The sequence below is a fragment of the Giraffa tippelskirchi genome, chromosome 4 (genome assembly GCF_054371585.1).
Source record: "Giraffa tippelskirchi isolate mGirTip1 chromosome 4, T2T-mGirTip1v1.2.pri, whole genome shotgun sequence".
Classification (NCBI taxonomy): Eukaryota; Metazoa; Chordata; class Mammalia; order Artiodactyla; family Giraffidae; genus Giraffa; species Giraffa tippelskirchi.
In genome coordinates, this window is record NC_137278.1 from 6,649,850 (window position 1) to 6,673,943 (window position 24,094).

The following is a 24,094-nucleotide window of genomic DNA, read 5'->3' on the forward strand; positions in this document are numbered from 1 at the left end:
ATTTTGAAATTACATTATCCAGGTCCCTTCTTGTCCATCCACTCCCAAGCAAGCCCATCTTGCCTTTTTTTTTTTTAAGTGATTCTAAAGCAAAATCTCTTTTCAAATTCCCTGGCTTATCCCTGGCTATTGAGCAAATTTCTCTTTCTTTATGAAAATAGCCTCATTTAAGGAAATGAAGAGTAAGCATGGGTAAAAGTCTGGCAACTCATGGTTGATATTTTCTACTTATAACATATGCACAGAGGAAAGAGAGCAGTTGTTTTTGAAAGGGAATCAAGATATCAAAGTATACTTCTTCCAAGACTTCCCTGGCGGGCCAGTGGTTAAGACTGCCATCCAATGCAGGGGGCGTGGGTGCGATCCCTGGTCAGGGAACTAAGATCCCACATGCCATGTAGTGCAGCAAAAAAACAAAGTGTACTTCTTCTGATGAGTTAGAAACAGCTGAGGTTGATTTCAGACATGATGGAAAGTTGGTTTTGAAACTGGAGGGGTGGGGGCGGGGGGGGGATTCTCTGCGAATTCTCTGAGATAGATCCTAAAGGTGACAAAAAGAAGTGACGGGACTTTTAGAGGAAGCAGAGGCAAGGAGAGTGGATGGGAGCTGGGGGAGGGTTTTTTCCCTTAATGTCCTTTTCACCCACATTCTCGGAGGAACTAGAGGTCCCATCTCTCACTTCACAGGGATGGAAACTTTTGGCCTCAGCCTGTGTGCAGAGACGGGAAGGAATACTCAGACGGGGTGGGGGCGGGGGTGGGGAGGGGAACAGTGCCATCGACATGAAACAGTTGATGGGGGCACTTACCAGTTTTTTTATAGGAAGAAAACATAAGCCTAAAGCTTCAGTGTTGCCACCGACACTGACAGCGAAGTACAGACTCAGTCTCCAGACTTGTTCCTCGCTGATTCTCGCTGGGGTCAGAAGTATATCTTCCTGTCTCAGGGCTCCCTTCCTTGTCGGGGGTGGCATGGAAAACGGTTTGCGGGGCCTTTGCAGTTTGCATGCACGGATTTTTGCATCTCAGCTGGGTGTCATGGGAAAGAGCTTAATTTATTTCATGAAAACACAGCAGACATCTGCATCGCCCTGGTGTCTGGGGAATCTCCCTGCAGGCTTCTCTCGGTGTCTTTTTTCCAAGGAGGCTTTCTGGCTCATTTCTGTTTGTATCTGCAGGGCGCGACACCAGAAGATTTCAGCAACCTCCCACCCGAACAGAGAAGGAAAAAGCTCCAACAGAAAGTTGATGAATTAAATAAAGAAATCCAAAAGGAGATGGATCAAAGGTACTGTGGATCGAAACGACTTATTAAGAAATTCGAGTTGAGTTTGGAAAGATGGGAGGCCCTAAGTTAGATTTTAATTTAGGTGGTTGTTTTAGCCATGTGTTTGGTCATAGCTAGTCTACTGGATTGCGTTATTAAAGACAGAGAGGATTCATGGGGACTTTGCTGGTGGTCTAGTAGTCAAGACTCTGTGCTTCCAATGCAGGGGGCATAGGTTCAACCCCCAGCTGGGAAACTAACATCACATATTCCCACATGCCACGCATCGTGGCCAAAATAATAATAATACTTATAAAAATAAATAAAGACAGGGAGGATTCTTTTAACAAATAGATATTATTCTAAGTTTGGGGAACAAAATGCATTATGGTTATATCTCTCCTTTTTTTTTTTTTCTTTTGATGTGTTCACTTACTTTAGTAACACTACATTTACCATATTGTCACCATGGAATATAAAATCAGGTCAGATAAGAGAATTTCACAAGTATAACAAAACATTCTGTGGTATACCCAAGTTTGTATGGGCAAACCAGCTTATTCAAAGACACCTTCCATTATAGGCAATTTATTTAGTTTAATAGTTATGATTTTTATAGAGAAAATAAACATACCGCACAGGTTTAAAAAGCATTTTTCACTTACCTTTGCATTAGCACTTAAAATTTCTGTTTCTGTTTCTGCTGTTGCTAGCATTCTGCAGTCCCTGGGGTTGCAAGGAGTCAGATACGACTTACCGACTGAGCAACAGCAACTCAGTATTTTGTAATAACCAATAAGAAAAAAGAGTCTGAAAAAAAAAGTTAGATATGTTTGTATAACTGAATCACTTTGCTGTATACCTGAAACTAACACAACATTGCTAATCAACTATACTTAATTTAAAAAGAGAAAAGCCGCTTTATTGTCCCTCACTTTCTATATTCTCACTAAGGGAATTAAGTGAATCATTTATTAATGGAATTCAGTTCAGTTCAGTCTCTCAGTCGTGTCCGACTCTTTGCGACCCCATGAATCGCAGCACGCCAGGCCTCTCTGTCTATCACCAACTCCCAGAGTCTACCCAAACCCATGTCCATCGAGTCGGTGATGCCATCCAGCCATCTCATCCTCTGTCGTCCCCTTCTCCTCCTGCCCCCAGTCCTTCCCAGCATTAGGGTCTTTTCCAATGAGTCAACTCTTCGCATCAGATGGCCAAAGTATTGGAGTTTCAGCTTCAACATCAGTCCTTCCAATGAACACCCAGGACTGATCGCCTTTAGGATGGACTGGTTGGATCTCCTTGCAGTCCAAGGGACTCTCAAGAGTCTTCTCCAACACCACAGTTCAAAAGCATCAATTCTTCGGTGTTCAGCTTTCTTCACCATCCAACTCTCACATCAATACATGACTACTGGAAAAACCATAGCCTTGACTAAGCAGATTTTTGTTGGTAAAGTAATGTCTCTGCTTTTAAATATGCTATCTAGGTTGGTCATAACTTTCCTTCCAAGGAGTAAGTGATTTTAATTTCATGGCTGCAATCACCATCTGCAGTGATTTTGGAGTCCCCCAAAATAAAGTCTGACACTGTTTCCACTGTTTCCCCATCTATTTCCCATGAAATGATGGGACCAGATGCCATGATCTTAGTTTTCTGAATGTTGAGCTTTAAGCCAACTTTTTCGCTCTCCTCTTTCACTTTCATCAAGAGGCTCTTTAGTTCTTCTTCGATTTCTGCCATAAGGGTGGTGTCATCTGCATATCTGAGCTTATTGATATTTCTCCCAGCAATCTTGATTCCAGCTTGTGTTTCTTCCAGCCCAGCGTTTCTCATGATGTACTCTGCATATAAGTTAAATAAGCAGGGTGACAATATACAGCCTTGACGTACTCCTTTTCCTATTTGGAACCAGTCTGTTGTTTCATGTCCAGGTCTAACTGTTGCTTCCTGACCTGCATACAGGTTTCTCAAGAGGCAGGTCAGATGGTCTGGTATTACCATCTCTTGAAGAATTTTCCATAGTTTATTGTGATCCACACAGTCAAAGGCTTTGGCATAGTCAATAAAGCAGAAATAGATGTTTTTCTGGAACTCTCTTGCTTTTTCGATGATTCAGTGGATGTTGGCAATTTGATCTCTGGTTCCTCTGCCTTTTCTAAAACCAGCTTGAACGTCTGGAAGTTCACGGTTCACGTATCGCTAAAGCCTGGCTTGGAGAATTTTGAGCATTATTTTACTAGCGTGTGAGATTAGTGCAATTGTGCGGTATCGAGCATTCTTTGGCATTGCCTTTCTTTGGGATTGGAATGAAAACTGACCTTTTCCAGTCCTGTGGCCACTGCTGTTTTCCAGATTTGCTGGCATATTGAGTGCAGCACTTTCACAGCATCATCTTTTAGGATTTGAAACAGCTCAACTGGAATTCCATCACCTCCACTAGCTTTGTTCATAGTAATGCTTTCTAAGGCCCACTCGATTTCACATTCCAGAATGTCTGGCTCTAGGTGAGTGATCACACCATCATGATTATCTGGGTCCTGAAGATCTTTTTTGTACAGTCCTTCTGTGTATTCTTGCCACCTCTTCTTAATACCTTCTGCTTCTGTTAGGTCCCTACCTTTTCTGTCCTTTATTGAGCCCATCTTTGCATGAAATGTTCCCTTGGTATCTCTAATATTCTTGAAGAGATCTCTAGTCTTTCCCATTCTGTTGTTTTCCTCTATTTCTTTGCATTGATCGCTGAGGAAGGCTTTCTTATTTCTCCTTGCTATTCTTTGGAACTCTGCATTCATATGGGAATATCTTTCCTTTTCTCCTTTGCTTTTTGCTTCTCTTCTTTTCCAAGCTATTTGTAAGGCCTCCTCAGACAGCTATTTTGCTTTTTTGCATTTCTTTTCCATGGGGATTGTCTTGACCCCAGTCTCCTGTACAATGTCACGAACCTCCGTCCATAGTTCATCAGGCACTCTATCAGATCTAGTCCCTTAAGTCTATTTGTCACTTCCACTGTATAATCATAAGGGATTTGATTTAGGTCATACCTGAATGGTCTAGTGGTTTTCCCTACTTTGTTCGATTTAAGTCTGAATTTGGCAATAACGAGTTCATGATCTGATCCACAGTCAGCTCCCAGTCTTGTTTTTGCTGATTGTATAGAGCTTCTCCATCTTTGGCTGCAAAGAATATAATCAATCTGATTTCAGTGTTGACCATGTGGTGATGTCCATTAATGGAGATTTGAACTTAAAAGATAACTTGAGGGACTTCCCTGGTGGTCCAGTGGTTAAGACTCCACACTTCCAATGCAGGGGCCATGGGTTCAAGTCCTGGTCAGGGAACTAAGATTCTAGATGTTGTGTGGCATGAAGTCGACCACATGGTAGTCCCACATAAATTTAATGATATTGAGTGAGTGAGTGAAAGTCGCTCAGTCGTGTCCAACTCTTTGTGACCCCATGGACTGTGCAGCCCATGGAATTCTCCAGGCCAGAATACTGAAGTGGGTAGCCTTTCCCTTCTCCAGGGGATCTTCCTGACCCAGGGATCGAACCCAGGTCTCCCATATTGCAGGCAGATTCTTTACCAGCTGAGCTACCATGGAAGCCCAAGAATACTGGAGTGGGTAGCCTTTCCCTTCTCCAGGGGATCTTCCCTACCCAGGAATCAAATCGGAGTCACCTGCATTGCAGGCAGATTCTTTACCAGCTGAGCTGCCAGGGAAGCCCAGTGATGCTGAAGCTGAGGTTAAAATTTAGTTATTCAAAAAATAAACAAACAAAGTTGGCAAGGCAGTCAGTTTAAATACATGCAAATGAAAAGTGGTTTTTTTGTTTTTTTTTAATCCCTGGGAGAGCAACTCCTGAAAAATAGATCACTTTATAAACATTGTTACAGTATGTTAAAAAGAAGAACACATATAATGAACTTTGTTCTAGGTTTGAATTAAAAATATACTTTGTGAAATTAAAATTTTGTCTTTGTACTTTTTATAACATCTGGGACCAGATATAAAAGGGTTTATAAATCCATTATAAATCTTGTGCTGTTTACTAAGTGAGTGGTTATATCTTGCACTGGAGTAGCAAGTTATGACTCAGATACCTGAAATGCCGTTTTATAAGTGATTGACAGACCCTCCCTAATTGTTTGATTTCCTGGAGAAAAGTTTCTGTCACTTGGGTTGTGACCATGGTACGACCTTTGAACCCACAGAGCAGCGCTTGCTATTAATAAGGCAAATCACCTTCACCATTCACTTCACCTCTGTTTATTGAGCATTTACTGTGTATAAGCGAATATTCTAGGCCTTGAGGATAAAGAGTGAACAAAACATCAAAAATATCTGTTCTCATGCAACTTACATTTTACGCAGGACAAACAGACAATGAAAGGCTTTGCGCAGAGGTGACATGATCTGGAAAAGGTTGGATTTTGGGTTTGTCTTTGTTTAAAATAATCAATCCAAAAAGGCAAGATAGGAGAGAAAAATATATACAAAATAAGCAGGACAAATCAGAAGCACAAATTAGGGTGGAAGATTTAAAATACCAAGCACACTAGACACCCCAGTTCCAATCTGGTTCCACCTGTTTCATTTGCAAACCTTGGACAAGATTAGATTCTTAACCTCTTGGTAGTTCAGTTTCCTCACCATGAAAAGGGAGTTAATATGCCCGTGTGAGGATTAAGTGTACCAGGGTACCTCAAGGGCTGAGGACAGTGCCTGGCATATTGTGTTTGTAAAATAAAATGAATCAGTATGTTAAATGTGAACGGACTACATGTTCTGATTAAAAGAGATTTTCAAACTGGACAAAAACCTAAAACTAGCACACCCCTTGTGTGCTACTTATAAAAGACACACCCAGCTCATTAGGTGCAGAGAGGTTGAAAGTAAAGAATGGAAAATGACAGACCAGGCAGGTGTCAACTAGAAGGAAACTGGTGTGAGAGGACGACTTTCAAGCCAAATAACACCCCCCACCAAACTATTCAGTTCAAAAGGATCAACTTCAGGGCTTCCCTGGTGGCTCAGTGGTAAAGAATCTGCCTGCCAATGTGGGAGAGATGGGTTCAATTCTGGTCCGGGCAGATCCCACACTCCATGGAGCAACTATCCCGTACACCCCAACTACTGAGCCTGTGCTCTAGAGCCCATGCTTTGCAACAAGAGAAGCTACTGCAATGAGAAGCCTGTGCACCATAACTAGAGAGTAGTCCCCACTCCCTCAAATAGAGAATAGCCCATGCAACAGTGAAGACCCAGGTTTGTTGCTGTTTAGTCACTAAGCAGTGTCCGACTCTTTTGCAACTCCTTGGACTGCAGCACGACAGGCTCCTCTGTCCTCCACTGTCTCCCAGAGTTTGCTCAATTCACATCCACTGAGTTAATGATGCCACCCAACCATCTCCTCCTCAGTCGCCCCCTTCTCCTCCTGCCCTCAATCCTTCCTAGCATCAGGATCTTTTCCAGTGAGTTGACTCTTTGCATCAGGTGGCCAAATTATTGGAGTTTCAGCTTCAGCATCAGTTCTTCCAATGAATATTCAGGATTGATTTCCTTTAGGATTGACTGGCTTGATCTCTTTGCAGTCCAAGGGACTCTCAAGAATCTTCTCCAGCACCACAATTCAAAAGCATCAGCTCTTCAGTGCTCAGCCTTCTATATGATCCAACTCTCACATGGTCCAACCCTCACATGACTACTGGAAAAATCATAACTTTAACTATACGGACTTTTGTTGGCAAAGTGATGTCTCTGCTTTTTAATATGCTGTTTAGGTTTGTCATAGCTTTTCTTCCAGGGAGTAACTGTCTTTTAGTTTCATAGCTGCAGTCACTATCCACTGGAGAAGCCAATGGCACCCCACTCCAGTACCCTTGCCTGGAAAATCCCATGGACGGAGGAGCCTGGTAGGCTGCAGTCCATGGGGTCGAGAAGAGTCAGACACGACTGAGCGACTTCATTTTCACTTTTCACTTTCATGCACTGGAGAAGGAAATGACAACCCACTCCAGTGTTCTTGCCTGGAGAATCCCAGGGACGGGGGAGCCTGTTGGGCTGCTGTCTATGTGGTCGCACAGAGTCGGACATGACTGACGCAACTTAGCGGCAGCAGCAGCAGCTGTCACCATCCACCGTGATTCTGGAGCTCAAGAAAATAAAGTCTGTCACTGCTTCCACTTTTTTCCCTTCTATTTGCCATGAAGTGATGTGACCAGCTGCCATGATCTTAGTTTTTTGAATGTTGAGTTTCAAGTCAGCTTTTCACTCTCCTCTTCCCCCTAATTGTGATTAGTTTTGAATAAAATCTGTTTTTATGGCTTAAAAAAAAAAGAATGTAGCTCTAAGTAACACATAGATTAAAGAAGAAATCATCATAGATATTAGAAAATATGCAAAACAGAACTTAACCTTATCACACATTCTCCACCTACATTTGTGGGATGTCATTAAAGTCAATGCTTATGAAGGGAAATTGACAGCTTTCAATACATATTAGAAACAAATTGAACCAAAGAAGATAGAAAAAGGGAAATAAATAATAAAGGAAAAGTGCCAATTAATGAAATAGAATCACATATTCAACAGAAAGGATGAACAGATCCAAAAGCTGGTTCCTTGAAAAGATTAATAAAAATGATAAACTTCTGGAGAGATCTGGAGGAGAGGGAGGAATGGGAGATAATGACTTTAAACACCTCTTTTGGGAAGTGTTACTGAGAAATAGGGCAGTAGTTGGAGGTATAGGTCATGAAGTCAAGAGACGACTTGTGAGCCTGTGGATGACTGTACAGTTTGCCCCACATCTCTTGCGTCTACTGCATTGGCAGATAGACTTTTTACCACTGCACTGCCTGGGAAGGTCACATCCTTGTTGAGCATCTCTTGTGTGCCAGGTGTGGTCTGGCCACTGGGCGTGTATCATGTTAACAAAAGGGCTTGAGCCTAGAGAGCTTCTCAGAGAGCTGCTGTTCTAGGAGGAAGAGACAGGCAATAAGCAATAAGCATAATAACAAGACATGTAATGTTGGGAAGTAGTACATGCACTGGAAATAAAAGAAAGTAGAGTGATGGGACTTCCCCAGTGGTTCAATAGTTAAGACTCTGAGCTTCCAATGTTTGGGACCCAGGTTCAATCCGTGGCCAAGTCAGCAAGATCAAACCAGTCAGTCCTAAAGGAAATCAACCCTGAATGTTCATTGGAAGGACTGATGCTGTAGCTGAAGCACCAATACTTTGCCACCTGATGCAAAGAGCCGACTCATTGGAAAAGACCCTGATGCTGGGAAAAATTGAGGGCAAGAGGAGAAGAGGGCAGCAGAGGATGAGATGGTTAGATATCATCACCGACTCGATGGACATGAATTTGAGCAAACTCTGGGAGATGCTGAAGGACAGGGAAGCTTGGCATGCTGCAGTCCATGGGGTTGCAAAGAGTCAGACTCCCCTTAGCAACTGAACAACAAGGGAAATAAGATTCCACATGCCATGCAGCATGGCATATATATATGTATATATTAAAGATAGAACAGGGTATGTGGACTGGGACGGCAAGTGGGTAGAAGGCTTCTATAGAGAACAGATGGTTCATGGTCAAGTGGCAGAAGTATGTATGGGCTCAGAGGTGAGCAGGCAGGTGGAGGGGTAGTGAAGACGTAGAAATTCTCTTCCACTTATTTCTATAATTTTGGTTAAACTATTTCCCATGACTCGCAATGCAGTTGGTGTCATTGGTCTTGTGTTGGGCGACTGGTGTAGTTTCTTTTGCTGAAGTTTAGTAAAGTTGTCCACCCCACCCCCCCAGTTCCCCGCCCGGCAGGGAGTCATTTGCTCTAAATCTAACTTGACCACGTTCTGCCCCTTTTCTTTTTCAGAGATGCCATCACAAAAATGAAAGATGTCTACCTAAAGAATCCGCAAATGGGAGACCCCGCCAGTTTGGATCACAAATTAGCAGAAGTCAGCCAGAATATAGAGAAACTGAGACTAGAGACCCAGAAATTTGAGGTAGGAAAAAGCTGTTGTGGAAAAGCTTTGTTGGAAAAAAAAGAAACAGAAGTAGGTGTGGGGTCATGGGACACGTGAGGTTGTAGAGCGCCAACATTTCTTTCCCTGTGAGGGATGCAGCTGGAAAAGTCAGGTGTTTCACGAGTTATGATGAAAGGAAAAAGACACTGTCATCCATTTGATGTTCTGCTTTTCAGCGTATCCTATTTTAATGGTGTCCCTTAAAGGAGACACTGCTTAAGGTTATAGTTACATACGGGTGTTTTTGTGTGTTTTTTTTTTCATTTAAGTGTTTCACTTAAATTCACTCAAGTTGTTTTGTTTCATCTTTTGTTGACAGTGGATATAATTGGGAGTATACAGTTGTCCATCATCTCAGTGAATCAAAAAGACAATTTTAAGAAAGCCATTAATATTTGTAATTGTCTTACAGGGTCTTTGTCTGGCTTTGGTATCAGTGTAAACATTTTCAAAATATATTCTGGATGCAAATTCCTTTTCAGATCCATGATTTGCAGTTATTTTTTTCCATTCTGTGGATTGTTTTTATACTCTCTTCAAGATGTCCTTTGAAGCACAGAAGTTTTTTTTTGACCATGCCACACATCTTTCAGGATCTTGGTTCCCTGACCAGGGATTGAACCCGGGCCCTGGCTGTTAAAGCAGCAAGTGCTAACCACTGGACTGCCAGGGAACTCCCAAACCATTTTAATTTTGATGAAATCAATTTATCAAATTTTTTTTCTCTTTATCACTTGTGCTTTTGGTGGCATAACTAAGTAACCAGCGCCTAATCCAAGATCACAAACCTTTATGCTTATGTTTTCTTCTAAATTTTGTAGTTTTCCCTTTTATGTTTAAGTCTTTGGTTTGTTTTGAGTTAATTTTTGTATATGGTTAAAAGTAGAGGTCCAGGTTCATTCTTTTTTAGTTGTCCCAGCACCATTTGTCAAAAAGACCTTTTCCCTCCTTGAACTGTCTTGGCTGTTCAAGACAGCTTGTAACTGTCTGTTAGGAGCCAATTATTCATAAATATAAGGGTTTATTTCTGGGTTGTGGGGGAAACCATTGAAATACATTACAGTTGTTTCAAAAGACCCATTATCAAAAGATGAAAACCAGTGGGAAACACACGTGAGACATGAAGAAGAAACACACATAACGAATCTTTTAAGCTGTGAACAAAAGGCTTCTCCCCCCACCCCAAAATACAAACACTAGAAAAATAAATTAGTAACTGATCATTCTGAACAAGATAGATTATTTCTAGCCATGAAAAGTCAAATATGACTTTTTTTCATTCTTTCTAGAATCTGTCAGTAAGTTATTATTGGTTGAGATTTTAGAACCTAGAAATGTCCTTTTCTGGTCATTTGGATTCTTTTGCCATTTTTACACGATTTCAAAGGTTGCTGAAGACAATTTGATCTACTTTGATTTCCTGTGTACAAGTTTTCTTCACTATTAAAAAAATATTGCACTCCTAAGGAAAAAAAAAAAGAGGAAGTGTGGCTTTTAAACTGAGTCACTGCTTAAGCGTGGCAGGACCCTCATCGTTCCCAGTGTGACGTCATGGTCAGAGAATTTTTGGAATCAGGGGGAACTAGAAGTGACTTATCAGAAGTCATTCAGCTGCTTAAAAAGCCCAGGAGTCATGGGGACTTCTCTGGTGGTCCAGTGGTGGAGACTCCAATGCAGGGATGCAGGAAACGGGTCGATCTCTGGTCCGGGAACCAAGATCTCATAACTGTTGTTGTTCAGTCGCTCAGTCATGTCCGACTCTTTTGCGACCCCGTGGGCCATAGCCCACCAGGCTCCTCTGTCCATAGGGTTTCCCAGGCAGGAATACCGGAGTGGGTTGCCATGCCCTCCTTCAGGGGTCCTTCCCGACCCAGGGATCTAACTCGCGTCTCCTGCATTGGCAGGCGGATTCTTTACCGCTGAGCTTCTAGGGAAGCCCTAAGACCCCACGTGCTGCACAATAAATGAATGAAAGCCCGAGAGTTTAACACAGGCCGGTGTCCCTCTGCCACTGTATGAGCAATGGCTAAATGTAAGTCTGCTTGCACGTCTCCAACTTTGCCTTCAAGTATGTTTATACAGTCAAGACAAACGGACTGGAGACTCCTCACCCCCGCCACGTGGTCCTTCTCCAATCTGCTTCAATGACCAACCAGCAGCCCAGACTTGGGCCTGAACCCTGCTTGGTCAGGCCCTCAGCTGAGCTCAGACCAGAGTCTTTCCTCATTTCTGTTTGCAGGCCTGGCTGGCCGAGGTCGAAGGCCGACTCCCAGCCCGCAGTGACCAGGCCCGTCGGCAGAGTGGGATGTACGAGGCGCAGAATGCCCCCTCAGTCAACAACTGCGCTCAGGATCGGGAGAGGTACAGTATCTGTACAGCGCCTGCTTCATTTTGTTTTTTGGGTTTTTTTGTTTTGTATTTACCGCCCGATTCTGGAATCAGAGACGAGCACAAGGTCCTTGTTGGGTCCCATGCGTATGTGATGACTGGCCTGTGGTTTTCCCCACAGTGCAGTTGTCCAGTGCCCCATGGATGGTCCTGGAGCCTGCGGGGTGAGGTGGGGTCCCTGGTTACAACGCTCTGGAGGTGCAAACACTTGGCTCTCGCGGGGGCTGCATTCGAGCCCTCGCTGGAGTCAGTTGCTATAGTTGCTGTGTGTTTTGCTTTCTTGAGCAGCCCTGATGGCAGTTACACGGAGGAGCAGAGTCAGGAGAGTGAGGTCAAGGTTCTGGCCACAGACTTTGATGACGAGTTTGACGACGAGGAGCCCCTTCCCGCCATAGGGACGTGTAAAGCCCTCTACACGTTCGAAGGTGACACCAACTGTCCGCGTCCCTCTTCTCTTTCTGTGCTCAGACTTTCTTTTGAAGCCTTCAGCACCTTCCTCTCGTGACTCTTTCGTTCTGCTCGTAGTATCTGTGATTCTGATTTCTTTCTGGTTGATGGCTGTATATTTTGCCTTTGGGTCCAGACTATTGACCAACCTTCGGTGAGCTTAATCACAGCAGATAGTATGGAATAATGATTCTTTCATCCACGCCTTCAATACTTACAGAGCTCCTGTCTTGCAAAGACCCCTGAAAGGGTGGGAGGCAGGTGTGTGGTCTGGCATCCGCCCTGGGAGGAAATAAGGCAGACACACATAGAGGAGGGTTCTGCAGAAGAGAGGGATGGAGTGATGGGGGGTGGGGGGGGGTTGGTCCACACGAAGATATGATCCCTTCCCTGAGGGGATTTAGTTATTTTTATTTTTGGCTGTGCTGGGTCTTCCTAGCTGCTCACAGGCTTTCTCTAGTTGCAGCGAGCGGGGGCTTCTCTCTTGTTGCGGTGCAAGGGCTTCTCATTGCCATGGCTTCTCTTAGGGAGCACTGGCTCTAGAGGGCATGAGCTTCAGTAGTTGAGACTCTTGGGCTCCAGAGCACAGGCTCAATAGTTGTGGCATATAAGCTTAGCCACTCTGCAGCATGTGGAATCTTCCTGGACTAGGGATCGAACCCATGTCCCCTGCTTTGGCAGGTGGATTCTTATCCACCAAACTCTCCATGCTGCAGGGTGTCAGAGGCACGGGCACTGCCAAGCATGGAGCGGGAAAGACATGGGCTTTGTGTGCCTGGAGCTTAGGTGTCTTAGGGGTAATTGTGGAATATAAGACGAGGAGGGGGATGGGTAAGAGAAACACTTGGTCTTATCTGGCAAACATCAGGCCCTCCAGAAAGTATTTGAGCAGGTTGTTGACACAAGCAGAGCTGTGCCGTAGACATTTATTGTCATACGTGTGCGATCAGTTAGAAGACAGGGCAAATGCTTAGGAAGCCTAACCTCATGGTTCCCCAACTGATAAGCCTTGAAACATCTCCTGCGGGAAGCTGGTAAGGATGCTGTGAAAGAAGCAATCAGAGCTCAGATCACTTTCAGAAACCCTGGGATAAATGAACTTCTTTGCTGTAAGACTTTTTTTTTTATCCTTGCCTCTTTGACTTACAGGATCTAAGTTCTCCAATCAGCAATCAAACCCATGCCCTTGCAGTGGAAGTGCAGAGTCCTAACCACTGGACTGCCAGGAAATGCCCTTTACTGTAGGACTTTTAGAGCTTTTGATAAACTAAATGTTCATTGTGACAAACCAAAGAAGAGAAGCCCAGGTTCAATGCTCCCAGTGTAACTTCAGGTCCACACCATCCCTCTCCCCCTGCGTCCACAGTTACCGCTATTAACAGCCCCCTAAGCAGTCTGCCTTTCGGGACACTGCTTGGGCGGTGGTGACTAGTCTTTTGAAATTATCGTAGTGAATGGTGTTGGGGGCCTTGATTAGGAGACGGATGGATGCAGAGATGCTGCAGCCAATAAAACGCTCAGATGTGCGGCTGATTGGACTTTGGAAGCAAAGTGGGGAGGAATCCACAGCTGATTCCTGAAGCTGCATTCCTGGGACGATGGACATGTCCGCCGAAATGGGAAACTGGGAGGAAGATCTAGTTTGGGGGGCAAAACAGTGAGTCCAGGTTCACCCCAACTGTGTCCCAGGTGCCCAGGCACCATGAGGGTGGAAATGGGCTTCAGAGAGAAGACATGGCGGCACCTTAGCCTCAGATAAGAACCAGAATGGGAGAAAGAAAAGTGGGGGTGCTGTATAAAGAGGTGTCATTGATGCCAAAGGAGCACCTTCATGGGAGGGTAGAGAAGAGGACCTCAGATTTCCCCTGGGAGAGATACCTCCTGTTCTGGGAGGCAGGAGAGAGAGGGCTCCCACGGGGAATTAGAGAAGGGTCCTAGAGATGCAGGGTGAGGACCTGGCAGCTTCTGGATGGGAGGAGAGCATCCGTCTTTTCTCCATTTGTTTCACTACAAGACTCGCCGTCTGCTCCAAACCCAGATTTGACAAGAAACCTAAACTGCTCTGACTTTGCTTTTTCAGGTCAGAATGAAGGAACCATTTCAGTAGTTGAAGGAGAGACACTGTATGTAATAGAGGAAGACAAGGGCGACGGGTGGACCCGAATTCGGAGAAATGAGGATGAAGAGGGTTATGTTCCCACTTCCTACGTCGAAGTCTATTTGGACAAAAATGCCAAAGGTGCTAAGACTTATATTTAATACAACTTAAAAAAAAAAAACAACTTTAAAATTGGAGTTGTTTCTTCCCACAATCATGACTGTTACAGGCAGTTCTTCAAAAGACTGGATGGGGAGCATCACAGTGGGCGTTGCTTTTAGGCACAAGGTGGATGTTCAGGCATCTTAGACTTGAATTTCCTGGGCTGGTTTTGATGATACTCCAGTGTCACTTGCTCATGACATGTTCCGTGGAAAGCTGGCAACTGCCAATTTACAACTGTGTCCTTTGAAATCTGATAAACATTTCTTCTTGGGGCAGCGACTGTAGATAACCAAAAAGTTGCCTTCTAGCTTCTGATTCGTATTTCTGAATCTAAAAGTCCATGCACATCCTAGGGGTGCGGAAGACTTCAGCTCTCATTAATATCTAGTATCTGCCAGAAAGTGAACCACCTTAGAATGTTATATTTTGTAACTTCATAAACTGAACTGCGCTAGTTTGTTAAGTTTTACAGTCATTCATTTTGGAGGAAGTCATCAATAAAGAATAGCGTAAGTAAAGAATGACGTTGGTACCAAAAGTGTGTATATTTCCTTAAACATGTTTAAGATCATTGTTAGAGCACCGTGTTATCTGGTTATGTCGATATGATCCCAAACAACCACTTGAATTATGGAAAACTGGTCTTTCGACCAGCTGATTTTCACATATGACTACTGATCTTTCTTTTGCCAGCTGACAAAGTTGATCAGATATGCTAGAGCTGTTTAGATAAATTATATAAAAACAACTCTCTTCATTCTGTTCTGTAGAAGGTTTTTTGTGCCCAGGCTTGTAAGCAACACACAGACCCCAGCACATCACTTTTTAAGGTTCTTTTGGTTTGTGTTTTAATCATTGGCATCGTTAAGACCCAAAGTGTATATTTACTGAAAATCGTTTTAGAACTTCTAGATCCTTTTAGATAATAACCATAAAGTGGTTAATTATATAATAAAATGTTTCACCATCTTAAAGGAATCTGGGTCACATGGGGATTTGCATTTTTAAATTGGCAGGCTAAGTAGTGAAACTGGGGACATGCCCAATGGTTGTGCTAATGTCTAGAATCTTCCCTGAGATCACAGAGAACCAGCTAAAAATGAGTCAGAGTAAATGTATAGGATTGAGATTCTCTTTTTCTTTGGCCTTGAAAATTATTTATTCATGTCCTTCCTACTTTTAAATAGGAAATAAGCTCCTTGCTTCTACAGTATGGACTCCTTTTAGAAAGTCAGGTCAATTTAAAGCTGATTTTAAAACTAACAGCAATGCATTATGGGGTCTAGGACCTGGTAGGAGTTATGGGTGCCTGTGGCAGATTCTAGCAGAAAGTTCTTCTGCATTTCCCAAGGGCCACTCTATTGTTCTTGCCTGGAGACTCCCCATGGACAGAGGAGCCTGGCGACTATGGTCCATGGGGTTGCAAAGAGTCCGACGCGACTGAGCGGCTAACACTTAAAGGGCCACCAAAATGGAATGTAGTAACCTTTACTTAATGACTGTCTGATTTTTAAAACACTTTTCATTTTTAAATAATCACAGATTGTCAGGAAGTTGCAAAGACAGTAGAGAGATCCCTTTTATCCAGCTTCCCCAAGCAGTTACATCTGACATAATTTTGATCCAGTATCAAAAACAGGAAACCGACACTGGCCAGCCTGATGGTTTTTTTAGTATAACTTTGTCATTTAAATCTCTTTTGCATTATTATACTTTTGCTGCCGTAATATCAATAAAACCACCCATCCTGACCCCAGATCTCTCAGGAGAATCATTTCAGCTCTTCCTTTTAACTACTGCAGCAAGGAAAGTCAGCTGGCCCTTAACCCATGGGGATTTCATGAACAGTAGGTGGTCACAGCCTTGGGCATGTAACCAAGTGAATACCTAAGATGTTAATACCCAGGATGAACTCATTTCCAGACTGTGAAGTATTGGAGAAAACAAACTAGACACTGAGAAAAAGTCTTAAAATGAGGCAAGGCAACATCAGGCTTTTTAAAGCCTGACTTGAAAAGTATGGCACGCCACGAAGTCGGTTGATTTTTGATTTATTTGTTTGTTCATTTTGCTTTTATTCCCCTCCTCTTTAGAGCTGTGCAAATCTAATTCAGGAAATAGCTCAACTGTCTTTTGGATATGGGTGGGGCGATTTGGGCACATAAATTATGATCATTATTTTAGCTTGTAGGCCTCAGTACCTTCAACCAGATGAATCTGTGTCCTAGTGACTCAACAGCAGAAGATATTTTTCAGTTTCAGATCCATCTAAGTCAGTGTGCAAAGGATTAGCAGAAGTCTTGAAACAATTCCCAAAGAGTCAGGAATTTCCATTTCCACCCCCAAAGCACACTTTGTGTTCTTCTAACAGTTAATCTGTCAAAAGTAGCAAAGTCTCAGCTTGTGTATAAAGTTTTCTCCTGTTATGTAGATACACTTAGAAGCTAATAATGGACGTAGAAGCTTTCCTTCCCTACCTTGTTCAAAAGTCTGCTCAGCCTGCCCCACCATTACTGCCCTTCCTTTAAGCTCATCGCAGCTGGGTGGGGCTGCTGCTTTCCATGCCTGCGACTCAAGAGGAGTTGTCTTCCCGTCAGCAACGCCGGTGTACTTGTGTGTGTGTGTGCGGTGTCTACCAAGTGACTATTTAATAACTGCCCAAATAGTTAGACTAGAGGAAGTCCCACCGGCCGACTGAACTGCGACTGTCCTCTTTCATGGTTTTGTTTTGTTTTTTTAAATTGCTCTCTGTGAAATATGTCCATAACCGCCTCCCCAATCTATTTGTATATACTGCAATAGAAAGACTAAAAGGATTACTTGAATTCGTTGTTTTAACGTTTTACTCTTTTATTTGTTTGTTTTATTGGTGATTCTGCTGCCTAATGACCTTTTTGTTTGTGTAACCGCTGGGGAAGCCAGAAGGACGGTTACACTGGTAGCTAGGTCCCCTGCCGGCTGATCCGCACTTGAGTTTATTGTAGACACTTGGGTTCTGAGTAAGTCTTGTTTGAATACGGCCAACATGACTGTTTCCTCTCTCTTCCTTATCCTCCGAGAAAAGAATCTGTGTGGCACCTTGTAGTTGTACCCTGGTACCTGCCTCTCTAATAAACGTTGTATTTTTCTCAGTGTTGTGTATTTTAAATGATCTTTCACCTCTCCGAGAAATTCTGTGTAATCCAAGCATTTAACCCTCTCATCTTCAATAATGGGGAGTTTTCTAGCCAAATGCTTTTTAAAAAAAAAGAAAAATTCTGCCCTTTCCCCCTTGTTAAATGATGACACCTTCTCTGTCTCTCACCCTGTGTGCACTATGGGCTTCGGGAGTCTGTCTCTCGTTTCTCTTCCGTCCCCCAGATGAAGAACTTTCACTGTTTATTGCCGAGCAATAGGTTTTCCTTTTCACCAAAGATGCTGCCTTTTACTGCCAAGGAACCCAGAGTGTCGGTCACAGAGAGAACCAGGTCCTTGGGCTCCTGACATCTTTCTGGGAAGATGGTTTCTTTCTTTGTCTCAGAACTCGACTGATGGGAAAGATGAGCTGGGGGCGTGCGGGGTGCACCGTTTCCTGGGTGCTTTCTCTTACCCCCGAAGGAAAGACTAGCTGCTCTGACTGCAGATAAAACCGTGAAAGTTCCTTATCTCAGACCATGCCCTGTGGTAACTAAGTGCTCTAAAAATGCCCCCGCCCCTCGCCCTCCCCAGGGCGGTGCAGTCTGCAGGAAAAGCAGAGTGCCCGCCCCTGACCTGCCAGCCTTCCACTCTAACTGCCTTTTCTTTCTCTGTCTTTTGTGTTGTAGATTGCTAAAGTGGTTCCAGGAGCCAGAACCTCGGGGAGCCTTCCCAGGAGAAACCCTTCGGTCTGCTTGTCTCCACAGGCCGCGAACGCCCTGGGACTGGGCTGCTGTGTGGCCCTCGGCACCTCGGCCTGAAGTTGACATCCATCCCCACCTGCAGCTGCTTGCTTTCTTCTTTTCTTTCCTTTTTACAGCATGTTTCTCGGAGCCTGGCTCCGCCCCTGGCCCAGTCTGGCCACCTCTTGGCAGGGGGAGGTCTGTCCCTGCCCCGCCACCTCGGTCCACCTGGCGCAAACCCGGCCCGTCCATGATTCACACTGTGCCTTTCCGTGAAAACTTTGCCACTGGTCTCCCGGCGAGACGAACCGAATCTGGACGAGGAGGGTCAGGCCTGCGCCCGGCGGACTGGGTGCCCAAAAGTCACTGATGTGTCCCTTACATTAGAAAATACTCATCTTTTCCCAAGTCCATTGGGTATTCGGTGGTCCTTTCCTGACTATGGGCCCTCACCAGGTACTATACACTCGGCCCTTGAAATGTTTCACGGCCTGAGTGTCCGCGGTGGACACACAAACACACACACACGTTTTTGTTTGCAGTCCTGTCTTCAGTGGCCTAGAAAAGTCCACACTGGAAGTCAAATTCCAGCTCTTGGGCCAGTCCCGCTGTCTTGCCTGTGTCCCCTCCCTTTTCATGGGGTCTAGGAAGGTCCCAGCCCACCTTCTCCCCGTTGGCCACCCATTAATAAGGACTGCTGGTCGTGAATGAGCATCTCACCTCTGCATTAGCTCATGGCCAAAGGAAGACTCTCCCCTTTCTGTGAGTTCCGAGGTCCGCATCTTCGGACTCCAGCGCTGTCATCACCAAAGCCCCCGTGCTTCTCGTGGTCCATCAAGTGATCCTGTGGCTGCAGCTTCCACATTTTACCGTGTGCTCTCCAGGCCACGCAGAGTTAATCGAGTTTGTGTTTTGAGCTAAATCTCCTTCCTCTCATGGATCTTTGAGGAAGACACGAGGTCCCGTACCCAGTGGGCCACTCACGCCTTAGAGCAGCGTAGCTTCTCTACGCTCCTGGTGCAGAAACAGTCAAGAGAAATCTTGGACTGTGGGTTCCTGTGAACAAGGATCCCGTCAGAAGCCCCAAGGTGCCATCGGGCATCTTTCCTATTGTTCGGCTTTTGGTGACTAGACGGTCACCTTGAGCGCCCTCACTGCTTTGCCACACTTTCGATTCTAAGACAAGGAAATCTGACAGGAGCTGAAGGGACGGTACAGAGAGGACAGGTCCTGAGGGGTGGGCCTTTGTTAAGGGGTAGGAAAACGGTTCCTCTTGGCAAACCAGGGTTGACCACACGCCAGCCTCAAAGCTGCTCAGTCAACCTTTGGTGACAGGAAGCCAGGAGGGAACAAACGCCAGGTGTGAGCAGGGGAAGAGGAAGTGGCTTCAGGCTGGAGCAGGTGTCGGGCCCCTCTCACGCCTTCCTCCCCGGAGTGAGCCTCTGCAGCTGTGGGCGTCTGGAGGCCCCCCTGGTAATCCAGGGGGCGGCCCCATTGTCCCAGGCTCCTCAGTCTCGCGAGAGGACTGTCTTGGCAGGTGACGGGGAAGCCAGGATGCCGAAAGACAGGAAGAGTCTGGGCTTCACCCGTGTCCCCACACACCAGCAGGTGTGTGGTTCCTGTGTGCCGTCCCAGCGGCCCCACATAGGGTTGGTCCATCAGCCGGGTGACCAGGCGTCTCCAGGAACTTCTGAATTTCACCAAGTCAGGCTGCCCGCTCTCCACTCCACAAGGATGCTGATTTTTTTTTTTTTAAAGAAAAAAAAAATTGGATTCTAGAAGCCTCGGGAATGCATGTGCATTTCATCTTTCATATTAGGGGTCAGGGTAGATTAACTTCTTCCAGTTTAGGGGGAAAGGTATAAGCTGCAGTAATCTGTTCTTTTAAATGTCTGTTTAACCTAATATGGACTATGCTGGTATCCTCTTGTATCCCCTGTGCCTTTCTTTCTCTCTGTACCACCTGCATCCAAAAAAGAATGGATAAGAAGTGCTTTTCAATATTCACTTCGGTGATTGTTTCTCTGCCAGTCTGTGTGGCTACGGGGAAAGGGAGTGCTGTACCAGCTGGGGCTTAGTCAAGGAAATAAGTTATTATAGGCTAGTTGAGATTTATCATTTACTCTGGGAATCCTACTGTGAAATCGTCTATATATTATTATGAGCAGTTCACATAGAGTAGAAACGTGGACTCTGCCATGTGCTTTCTCAGCCTTCCCTCATATCCACTGACCGTCATTTCTCCACCGATGCTAGAATATTGTTATGCCATAAGAATGACTCATTTTTAAAGAACGCACTCTGAAAATAACTTAAAAACAGAAAGTGAGGAACTTGTTGTTTACCCAGTTTTTCCTTTGCAGGACAGGAAAGAATAAAAAGGCTTGGTAAGCTGGGATGGGATTTTCCTTTGGGCTTTTATCATGAACACCCTGAAGCTTTGGGGTTCGAGGAGTCTGTCTCTCCAGCAGTTAGTGCAGAGGCCTCAGTCCCTTTTGGTAACATCTGTAATTGCTGGGGGAAAGTTTACTGAACATGAAAAGGTTATGTGGATGCTAAGTATTTTTCCAGAAAAGTCAATTTCATACTTCCTAATGGCTCTGCCTCCTGTGCTTATATCATCAAAAGAAAAAAAACTTTAAAAAGTGATCCAGAATTCTATTTTAACCTGGTGTCCAGCACCTTTAAACTTCTTGGTTTATCAGTGTGTGTTGCACTAATTCTAAACTTTGGAGGCGTTTCAGTGTTGTAACGGCCCACTGCCATTGTAAAGGTTCTGGAATTGTCCGTTTGTCTCTAGAGATGGAATTAAACCAAATAAAGTGCTTCCATTGGAAGGCTTATATTGACCTTGTAACTATATGTTAATCCTCTAAATGTTAAATAAAAGTGTAACTTCTGGCACAGTATTGCAGGACTGCTTTGTTGCACAAAGAGGTGACCCAAGTCTTGGAAGCAATCAGAGGCCCCTGGGCTGGAGGCTGAGCTCCGATCAGGTCATTGATTTACGGTGTAAACTGGACACAAGTCCTGGCGCCATTTGCCTGGAAAGGGGCCTCAGACCCAGCCAGCTCAAAATTCCACCCTGGCCCACTGGGGAAAAGCTGTCAGAGACCTCGGTGATGCGGGATTCAGGTTGACTCAGTGCAGAAATGTGGGGAGGCTCCTTCAGTCCAGCACAATTTTTGTGCATGCAAATTTGGCTAGCAGCTATGCTGGGGTTTCGGGGACCCTGCTGTCTGTGGGGGGATGGAGGGAGCCGTGAAATTGCAGCAGGTTCGCATTTCATTCGTGGTCTAGTGTCACGAGTGCTCAAGCCCACCCTCTTCTTGGCAGCTTGGCTGGAATAATCACTGGCTTGTGTGAAGCTGAGGACAGCGTGCTGCGTTTAAGGCTGAGGGCCCTGTGCCTGCACCCGCCGGCCTTTTCCATATCCAGCGTTGACAATCTCACCCTGGGTTTTGTGCGGGGGAGACTGGTTCATGCCCAGACCTCTTTGTTTCTTAAGGCTCTTTAGAGCCAAGTTAGGAAAACAGTTGGTGAGGGAGTGAAATATTAAGTGAGCAGGGCGCCCTAGCTAATGCCAAGTGCCACTCACTTGCTGAGGGGGTGGGAGGGGAGGCCACCAATGAGAGGCCAGGCCTCACTGTGGCCTCAGCTCCTCCTACGGATACATGTGACTGGCCTTTCAAGCAAGAGCTTCGCCAAGTTCTCAATAAAGGCTGATGATGTCTTCTCTGCTTGGGAGGATGGTGTCAGAGAGCCAAGGCAGGGTTCTCGGGCAAGAGATGGGGTCGTCAAGGGAACAAGACGCCCTATGACTGTCCTGCCGAGGCCCTCTGGTCCAGGTTGTTGGCAAAGGGCTAATCTGGGAAGAATGTTGCCAGCACGTTCTTTCTGGGCTTGTCTCATATTTGGGGAATAGTCTCTAACAGTCTGTAAGAGACAGAATGTCTCCACCCGTCTCACTTAGAACCACTCTCTCTACCCTACCCCCGCCCCCGCCCCCCGCAGGACCCGGCCAGCACCGAGAGGCTGGGAGCTGGGTCAGCCTGGGGCGCGTGTCGCCACCTCTCTGGCCTCCGGTTCCGGGGTGGTGGGGTGAGGACAGGAGGCCGGCAGGAAAGCAGTCGGTCGACGCCACAGCGACAGCTTAGATGTCAGTTCTGAGATTCTTAGATGTCAGTTCTGACAGGGAGCTCACTCCCGTCTCCGTGATGGTGTTATTCTGATTCCTGGGCAGAATTCAGGGCTGGGAGCTCTGTGACCTCAGTCTGTGCGCGCAGGCCTGAAACACTGAACCACCCGCCGCCCAGCTTGGCCCAGCTTTATGCAGCTACTTGGTTCAAGCATTTGGGGAGATGACACTTGACCTTTCTGGGACCCACCTCCCGCCCCTGCGGGGTTGGAAACCAGGGGCGGTGACGCAGTAGGAGCGGCGGGCCGTTGGCTTCCTGCTGCGCTCCCGAAGGCAGCCTCGGTAGCGCAGAGAGCCCTGACTCAGACCCGTCGGTCAGGCTCCTCCGGTAGGTCCGCGAATCTCAGCATCCGCCCCGTTGGGCCCCGCCCCTCTCCGTCTCTCCCCGCCCTCTGCGGCCGGCCCCGCCCCCGCCCGCCGCTGCGCAGAGGCGCCCGCGCGACCCCTAGTGGCAGAGAAGCCGGCCTGCGAGGAGGGAAGGACGAGGGTCCCCAGGAGGGCGACCAGACCGGAAATGGAAGTGGGCAGAGACAGGAGGGGTGGTTCCAGGATGCCCTCTCTTTTAAAATTAAAGCGAAAGAGATATCTGGATTGTACGATCCACAGGACAGCAAAAAAATGGATGGTGCAGGTGTGAGCGAGGGAAGGAGCAGGAGGCCTGTATGGTGACCAACAGTAGGCCCAGCCGCCGCGTGGGGATTAACGTCCCGGTGTGTCCTGGGCCGTGAGGAAGTCCAGACCCTGGCTCTGCCCGCCTGGCCTAGAGAAGGCCTCTCCTCCTCCCTGGCCTCTGCTGTTCTTTTCTGAGAAGGGGAGGCATAAGCCTTGTTGCAGCACCCTTTGAGACCCAGGATTAAAGTGCAAAGGCTGCAGAATGGCACTCAGCAGCCTCTTTGTGTCAGGAGTCATTTCTCCACAGCTGCATGTGTTAGGACCTGACTTAACACTCTGTCTCTGTCCAGATGATAGAACGAGTGGCATTTACTTAAATGACCTCCCATGAGCTGGAGATGGAAGCAGAAACAGAACTGCCCGCATGTGGCTTTGTCCTCAGAGCCCTGGGGCCAAAAGCTGCAGGAGGACCAGGGGATTTTCTCATTTTCCTCTGTTGAGCCTTGGAAACAATGGGGGGGTGAGCGGAGGATCCCCTGGGTGCTATGGTTTTCTGCCCCGGGAGCCTCATGACCCTCACGACCATGCCAGGCCAACAGCCCTGCCTGCAGTGCCAACTTTCCAGATAGCCCTCATCTGGGCTGCATCCTTGTGTCTGGCCCAAAGAAGGCCTGGAGGCTGCATCGGAACACATACATCCTGGGGGCAGCCTTCCTGGACACGCTTTGTCCAAAATGGGGATGGCTCTTTTTTAGAGCTTTTCCCAAAGGCATTAATTTCTTCTGCATCCTGTGCCTTTGCTATCACCAACAAACCTCTCAGCCGTGGACAGATAAAGATGTCGTAGGGAAGAGAGCCAGAGGGAAGTATGGTTCTGAAACACCACTTCCTTCCCCGAGGCTCTCAGGGACTCAAAATGTGGTTGGGCAAGACTCACAGGATAATTTACAGTCTGCATGGAATTCTGACTAGAACAAAGGTAAGGAAGCTACACTTTGGGGATAGCTGCACCTTACCAATGTATTTT

General features: G+C 46.0%; 1 protein-coding gene across 16 annotated transcripts in view; it reads left to right on the forward strand.

The window, feature by feature from the left end:
- Nucleotides 1-21,166, forward strand: part of FNBP1 (formin binding protein 1) — a 136,836-nt gene extending 115,670 nt beyond the window's left edge. For 6 of the 16 annotated variants that reach the window (XM_081594779.1, XM_081594783.1, XM_081594786.1 and 3 more), the window contains 6 exons: nucleotides 1,179-1,288; nucleotides 9,149-9,281; nucleotides 11,542-11,663; nucleotides 11,979-12,115; nucleotides 14,218-14,376; nucleotides 18,204-21,166. In XM_081594779.1, the coding sequence (XP_081450905.1) occupies nucleotides 1,179-1,288; nucleotides 9,149-9,281; nucleotides 11,542-11,663; nucleotides 11,979-12,115; nucleotides 14,218-14,376; nucleotides 18,204-18,211 (669 nt within the window). In that variant the 3' untranslated portion in view covers nucleotides 18,212-21,166. Of the gene's footprint in view, nucleotides 1-1,178; nucleotides 1,289-9,148; nucleotides 9,282-11,541; nucleotides 11,664-11,975; nucleotides 12,116-14,217; nucleotides 17,532-18,203 lie in introns of those variants that run through there. The other 10 variants (XM_081594781.1, XM_081594787.1, XM_081594792.1 and 7 more) reach the window with 3 other exon arrangements.
- The last annotated feature ends 2,928 nt before the right edge of the window (nucleotides 21,167-24,094 follow it).